Raw genomic sequence first — 8,018 nt, 5'->3', positions numbered from 1 at the left:
CAGGCATCTAGGAAGTGATAAAAGCGACTCAGATAAGATTTCACCGAGGTGCAACCATAGTAATCTTAGCGCTCGGAGATGGATAAACTCAGCAACGAAGCTAGATCAAATAGGCTTCAGTGGAGGAACCCGGGGTGGTCTAAGCGCATGGAAAGGCCTATAAAAGAAGCTTTGAACAGTAGTTTCAAAATATCATTCGCTCTAACTTTCATACTCGCGTGTGGCTTCGAAAACTGCTCTACGACATTGAAATGCTACTCTGACGACTACGCTCAAGCTCTAACACAGAGTCGTCGGTATAATTATTTTTAATTGTATTTCAATTTCATATAATTGTAATATTTGATTAGTGAATTGTCCAACGAAAATATTTAGTGAGTACGGGTCTTGTAATAGAAGTCATTGAAGGCTTCAAACCAAATAAAAAATGTGCCATGTTTTTATTTCTTTCTTATTTGCACTGCATACTTGTTAACTTTTTATCAAAAAAATGGCGCCCCTCTTTTAGTATTTTTCGATCCTACAATATCAAGTTCGTTGACCAAAATTAAATGGGAGGAAAGCTCTAATTCTCCTCTTGAAGCTGAAGACTTCAAGGGAGAGAAAAAGAAGAGAAATCCTCCAACAACATTTGCCCTCCCCTCAATTTGATGAATTTTTCTGCTCAATGGGAAAAGATGAATCAAAAGATTCACGAAGCTTGGAGGAAGGGAGAAAAGAAAATTTGGGGTCTCCGTCCACCTCCAAATTTCTAAATTTCATATTTACCTAGACACCTCTAACTTATCATTTTATAGCCTTGTACTCTGAGCTCAAATTCCATATCATTCTCATCGACTCCATCTTGTACTTCCCTCAAGTCATCTTAGCAGTTGTATTATCATGTAAACGACAAATATCCATTGCCCCGATTAAATTACAAAACCCGAAATATATTTACTCCCATATTCAAGTGGCAACTTATGACTAACATGCAATCACAAATATATTGATATGCACAAAATTAGATGTAATTTTTAAGGGTATTACATTAGTGGCTTGCTCTCGACTTTTCTTTGATAATATAATATGGTTAACACATTAATATGGCCTTAACAATGCACTCCAATTTATTGTCTCATCTCTTGCAGTTCCAGATTCTAATTAGAATACTTTATCTTACTCGAACATGCTCATATCATATTTAGGTGGAATAATATTCACAACTACAGAAAGAGTAACATCGACACAGACATTAACACAATGGCAACACATTCACATCCATACACAACTGCAGTTCAAAATTAAATCATCTCTACTTATTGAGTGTTGGCATGTTGTCATCTGCAGCACTTTTAAGAGTCTTGAGATACAAAAGCTAATAGATACCGATTGCCACTTTGTGCTGGAAAGCAATCTTTGATGGTTGTAGGACAAGTGGAATTAGAAAATTTAAATGACAAAAGCTGCATGTATAATCCACTCTTCTCTGGTAATAGAGTAAGAACATTTAGATGCAAATAGACTGGCTAGAATTTATCATGTCTCAACTTTCAAAATCAACAGTAGCATTGCTGGTTTCCTTCTGCTTCTGTCCTCTCCTTGATCTGTTTTTAACATCTTCTTCCTTGTCATCGGCAAATGAGAGAAACTTTTGGAGGCTGCGCCCTGACCGTAACATTTGGTGGTCTGATGTGTCTGTTTCTTCTAAGGAACCCAGCTGAAAATATTGGCGAAGCGTGATGATAAAGTATATGAAGAGAGCAAGAGTACATGCGATTCCACATATGAGAAACAATCCCCAAAAACTGGTGAGGTGAAGCCTTTCAGACTCAATCTCATCAGTATCTGAAATGCAACCAGCTCTAGTGAACCATTTTTCATGTATCCTTTGAAGCTCCCCATTCTCAGACAAAGTAAGTATAGCAGTCGACAAGTCAACAGATAGAGGAGAGTCCCTTGGGAAGACCTAATTGGAGGCAGGCAACTTGTTAACATCACAGGATCAACTATGAAAAGAATGTAGCCACCAAATCAACTCAGTCACAACACGAGCATGCTAAGATAAATAGAAAGCAGTATACAATGATGCACTAGTTTTAGTCCAAAAGAATATCAATAATTCAATACTATATTTGAAATATACTTATTTGGCTATGCTTTTGAGAGAAGAATTAGATTTTTCACACTCTGTAGTTCTTGATGGAATAAGAGAAGGATTTCAACTAAGAAATAATGTTTTGCATGGTTTTCTGTTTAGTAAGATGAGGAGGCAGAGAGACATCTTTATATCTCTTGTTCATGATACATGAATACCGACGTGACTTGGCTTGGCCAGAAGATGCCTTGGGCTAAGTTAGGGAACCCATGTGATGTGGCATAGCATCAAATAGTTCAGCTAGTCCCTCACATGTGCAATAAGAATTTCTTTTTGCAAAATAATTTTCAATTATTTATTATTTAGAATACCATTCCCTTTTTGAAATGATTTTTTCTTTTTCAAGTTTGTACAAGTTTAATGAACTATCACAACGTAGTTTAACAGGTTCTTGAGATTTATAAAGTAGGGAACCTTCTCAATTTTGTATTTATCAACTTGCAACAATGAGTACGACCCTAATTTTTCAAAAAAGAAAACCTAATTTTCTGCTTCCTTGAGGCTCTCACTTTAGAAATTCCATCTTCATCTACACCTCAGACAGTGCTTCATAAAAGTTGATTATGGAGAAGTCTACTCAGTGCACTGGTGGGATGCAACGTTCTCTATAAAGAGAGTTGACTTGCCCACGCTTAAACCATATAATGAGTTCTAAATCTTACTCTTTTGTTTCTCATGCAGTAGTTCTTTCTTCTTTTAGATTTTCTAGTTAAAAACAACTATTGAATTTATTCCTGCACCAATATTAACACTTCTCACATGAATCCTAGAAGAAACTTTGAGTTTATTAAGATAATCTTATTCAATGAAAAAATCTTACATGAATAAATGCCTCAATTCTAAAACAGTTCAGTCATTTCAAAATGTAAAACTTTTGTCCATATACTGAAGCTCAAATGTTCATACTTTTATCATTTTCTGATTTCAAATGCCCTTTAAACTGGACAAAGATTTGTTAACAATATAGATCATTTTTATCTTCAATAAGATTGCATAATTAGGAAGTTGTCTCAGAAACCACTAAAAGAGAAATAAACAAATATAGAGAGTGGAAGTAAACATTTCTAATTTCAAAGGAATGTGGATCATGAAAACCAGAATCATATGTAAGTTGTGAAAGATACTTACAAAACCCCAGCCACTTTTTGTAAATTCTGAACCAACAATTGAAAATTTGCAATTTGTTGCAAGGAAGAGGTCAACATAAGCACGTTCATCTACAACAGCAGCAACACCCCCATTCTTAGGGCCAAGCTCAAGAGCACTAGCATATTCTTCCGGTGATCCGAGGGGTTTAAGTCTGGATCTAGGAATGTTGAGCTCCTCGACCATATAATTTTCAGCAAATGAACCTACTTGAAACCCAATAGGTTCATCACTAGCAATCAAGCTGTCAATTCCTTTAATAGGAGATGAGAGTTGTTGCACAGTAAGAATTGATGTCAAGCTTGCTGTGTAGCTAGACTGGATGATCAAAACTACAAACATCCATATTATCAGAACAACACGTCCTAAAGTGCTCGCTGTGCCCTCTCCTGAAATGAAAGAAGAGAAATGTGCAATGAGGTTGCTATTTATAATCACCTTATATGTGAAATGAACACCTAAAAATCGTTTTATACTCACGGTGAGCAAAAAACAAAGTTGAAAAGCTGAACCTGCAGGGACACCAAGCAAAAAAATTATGAATGGTAGCACTGACAATGAAAAAGATGTGCTAAAACCTTGTAAATAAGTTCAATGCTGGGGAGAAAGAAGTCATCAGCATTTATGATATCATCCTAAGCTTGATCCTTGAACAAGTTGAAAAGGTAGACATTCTGTCCTTACACATATTTGGCAACTAGCAATTATTACTGATCAAACTTTTATGCTTTGTGGCAATGGCAATATTTATCATAGTGTCTGTTTACCATATTAGAATTCCAATAGGCTAATAAGAAGTACAAGTACATGTTTGACAATCCCCAAGATTGATATGGTTAGTGAAAATCAATCGATTCAGAGTAATAGTTACCATCAGAAAATAGATCCAATTGAACAATTTCTTTAATTACCAACTTGGTAACTGAAACAATAAAAGTTGATTTGCTTGTCAGGGTTTTATTTCTGAGGCATAATTTATTAATCAGTTATTTCATTGATTTCTATCTATTTAAAATCATACCATACGACTGTGGCAATTTGTTGTCGAGGTGGACCACGAAATTCATCATTAATTCTGTGCTCAAGGATCCATACGACTGCCCCTATTACAAGAAATAAAACCCCTGTGATACACCACATCTCTAGTGAGAATGGCTGCAGGAATGCCCAAGCATTTGATTTATGTTTCATAACAGGGGCAAGTATAACAAGGCCAGACTCAATGTATGGCTGTGTATAATCAACAAGCTTTGTCCGATTAGTGACAATGGCAATATCACCTATTGCAGCATCAAAATCCTACCAATGGAGAGTGATGAAAGTTAGTGAAAGCAGAGTTGCGTGCAAACTTCAGGTCTTATTGAAGTTTTCTTACAGGACTTACACCTATCGCAATCTTGTTTACAAGTTCAGCATAACTAGGATTAGCCTGAGCATTACCAAATGGAATCAGTTTATAAGGAAGTGCATATGGAAGTAAGCTAACAGCAGCTGTGAACACATCAACACAGTAACCCTTAACAGTGCCTGTACTTGGTGATTTTGAGATGAATTCTCGAAAACTGACTCTGTTAGGAACGCCAATTCTAAGCTCTTTCCCATTATTCGGGAAGACCCATCCTCGGGGCTTTGTGGTTGTTTCACCTGGCCATATTACGCTGTAAAGATGATCATTTGCTGGGGATAAATTAAGTGGTTTCAAATAAAATGTTTCGGGAGTCTCCACTGATAACCCAGAATAATTGGACCAATAGCCAATAGTTCTGAACCCATTTCCAACTACATTGATGATATCGTATGCAGGATGAATTAGATCCCCATCAGAGTTAAAACGAAGCTCTCCAGTTACACCTACAAAATCCGTCTTATGAACGTCATCCAACAGGAGCTCTCCTCCAACAAAGATACTCATTGCCTCAAGATGAAGGATTCCTCCCTGGGCATCATGCAACTTTGAGTCATTAGAAAACGAAATAGTTCCACCATCATCAAAGAAGGCATCTAGTGCTTTAGCAAGCATCCATACAGTATCATAAGCATATAACCCATACACATTAAGTCGAAAATCTTCATTGCTATATTTTCGTGTCAAGTTGTTCCACCTTGAGACAAAGGCACTCTTCACCTTTGAATCAGCTGTATGTTGTCTCAGTGTAAGAAGCCCTTGCATCACGTTCATAGTATTGGAATCAAGGGGTGCTTTAGAATCTAGAAATGAAGAAAGCCAATCTGTTGCAATCCAAACATACCCATCAGACATCATCCCAAGATAATGTGCCACAGAAAAGATCATAATTCCAACTTGTGGATTCACATGTAGAATGATAACCCTAGACTCCATCAATGCAACCTTGACAAGTAAATTTAGTACATCATTCCTTGTGGCTCCGGAGGGAAGTCGGGCTTTGTAAGATATCTTGCGGCGCCTATATACTAAAGCATCACCTAAGGCAGCTATGCCATTTCTACCATTATCATCATCAAAATAGATTGCAATCACCTGGTTCCACTGATAATAGTCTACTATTTTGGCAATGGCTTCCATTTGAAACATGTCACTGTTGGTGGTCCGGACGAAGAAGGGATATTCCAGTGAAGTCAGAGTTGGATCAGTGGCCGCAAATGAGAGCAAAGGGACATGGAGCTCATTTGCGACATGAGAAATCACATGGGCAATTGTGGAACATTGTGGCCCGACGATTGCAACAATATCAGTTTCCATGAACTGCAAAGCTAAGACAAAGAAAGAGTTCAAAGGAAAATAAATCATCAGGTCACTAAAAAAAGAAAATTTTCTATTTTTATTTTTAACATAGGAAAGGACGATGACCTTCCACCATGCCCGAAAATCCACTGCAATTGGTATCGCTCATTAAAATTTCTATCCTGGATCCACGAAGAACGCTTTGGTCTGCGTTGATGTCGTCCTTCGCGGCATGAATGGCGACCTTGGCAACTCTTCCGATGGTGGAATCGAAGGTGAACATAGCACCGACGTTCACAACCGCCGGCCGTGAAGTGACAGCGGCATTTTCGATGACTGAGAAAAGGGTAAAAAAGAGGAGAAACAGAACCAGCATCATGGTGATGCGGTGGTTTGGTGACTTCCTCTCCCTCAGAAAGGAAATTAAGCGAACATCAACTAGAAACGGAAAACCTAGGCACAAACTTTGGCCGAAATGACGCAAAAAGATGAAGGTGCCAAACAACAAAAACCAAAAATTATTCTTTCAGTAGAGCTTCTTCCTACTGCCACATCTGCAGTGGGAGCTCCGAGCTTCCACTGTGGATGCCCTAAAAGACAGTCGAAGAGTAAAATCTGCACACTTTGCTGACAGATAAAGATCATCAAGCATCATATCTGTCCGAAAAATTCTTGAACCCATATTTATAGCTAGGTTCGACTCAAAACCGAATAGTTTACCGACAAAAAAAAAAAAAAAAAAAAAAAAGGTAAAGCTGTAAAACAATCCACCACCTCAAAGAGATCAAAATTTAACATATACGTGGACGGAATTATAAGGAAAGGAAAGGGCATTAACTTGAATGTGGTGGCTCATAGGATTCTAGTTGTGTTTGGACTCTTGAATAAATAATTTTTATGAAACTTAAAATTATATTATATTAATTTTTTTTTCTTTTTTATATTAAAAATAGATTTAAAATTTATTAGTAAATTTTTCTAATTATTTTTTATATAAAAATATGTATGACTATGAATTTTCTTTAGTTTAATATTTTACAATTAACAACACCGTTAGCGGAAAAATTTCTATAAATATCTCGGATCGGTAACGGTAACGTTCTGATCTTTAGCTTTTCTCTTCCTTCACGAGTCTTATTTCGGTCTTTAGTTTTTTTTTTCCTTTGAGAGTCTGGTTCCGGTCTTTCCATAAGGAAACCCTAAATCATCATCATCGTTCGCGCCTCTCCGCCTCTCTTCCGTCTTCGGCGCTCCTTCGCTGTCGTCTCCTGTTCCCTCCCTGTTACCGCCACTTGTCTGTCACTTCCAGAAACATTCTGACCATTCTGACAGTTCTGACCATTTCGTTCTGACCATTCTAGTCATTATAACATCAACGAATGACATGTCAAAGTAACCCATGTTATATGCTAGAACTTTAGAATAGTGTGGGATGTTCTCATGCTAGAACATCCATTTCGGCTGTTCCACATCTGTTCCGTTTTAACCATTCCATATCCATTCTGACGAACCAGGATTAAAAATGTTCAGGTTGATTGCACTTTAATTGATACTTTGTAAAATTTAAGGGAAGGCCAATGGGAGCCCAACTAAATCAGGATCACGTGGTATGATCCTGTTCGTGGGATTGGAGGCTCGAGGAAGAAAGGAATAACATCGATGAGCGAGCAGGAGTGATCTAATGAATGGAGATCCAAAAAGAGTTGTTGGCAAGCTTGTCACGTTTACCAACTGGAAAGAAGAGAACATATTCTTTGGCGGGTGCTGTTACATCTTTATGCTCTGATGGCAGATCAGATATGCACTGCCTCAACTTGAAGCTTGATTCGCTAGAGCCGTAGAAAGAACATGTCTTCCTCTTTTTTTTGTCAGTGATTGATTAAATATTAATTTATTACTTATTCGAGCCATGGCTGGTTGCCCACGCAACTTCAACACATTAAGATTTGATTAGAACACACTTTATACGTTTAAGACAATGCATTGATAAAACTATTATAGTCATTCAGATGTTTTACATAATTTGTGTTC

The 8,018-nt window shown here is 37.3% G+C and overlaps 1 protein-coding gene across 3 annotated transcripts; it reads right to left on the bottom strand.

Annotated features, from left to right (window-relative positions):
* Positions 1-1,158: 1,158 nt before the first annotated feature.
* LOC121984389 (glutamate receptor 3.1-like) lies at positions 1,159-6,674 on the bottom strand. Of its 3 annotated transcripts, none has more exons than XM_042537303.1 (6): positions 6,114-6,674; positions 4,659-6,016; positions 4,305-4,582; positions 3,764-3,795; positions 3,266-3,672; positions 1,159-1,948 (listed from the first exon to the last, which is right to left on the bottom strand). In XM_042537303.1, exons 1-6 carry the CDS (start codon positions 6,364-6,366, stop codon positions 1,526-1,528), a joined length of 2,751 nt encoding a protein of 916 aa, XP_042393237.1. In that variant the 5' UTR covers positions 6,367-6,674; the 3' UTR covers positions 1,159-1,525. The 3 variants fall into 3 exon arrangements, with proteins under 3 accessions (XP_042393237.1, XP_042393238.1, XP_042393239.1); XM_042537304.1 differs by having other exon boundaries at positions 4,668-6,016; positions 6,114-6,672; XM_042537305.1 differs by having other exon boundaries at positions 4,659-6,008; positions 6,114-6,252.
* Between the last annotated feature and the right edge of the window lie 1,344 nt (positions 6,675-8,018).

This window comes from Zingiber officinale, chromosome 5B, assembly GCF_018446385.1.
Source record: "Zingiber officinale cultivar Zhangliang chromosome 5B, Zo_v1.1, whole genome shotgun sequence".
NCBI lineage: Eukaryota > Viridiplantae > Streptophyta > Magnoliopsida > Zingiberales > Zingiberaceae > Zingiber > Zingiber officinale.
The sequence above is the reverse complement of the archived record's forward strand: the minus strand, read 5'-3'. Positions and strand labels throughout refer to the sequence as shown.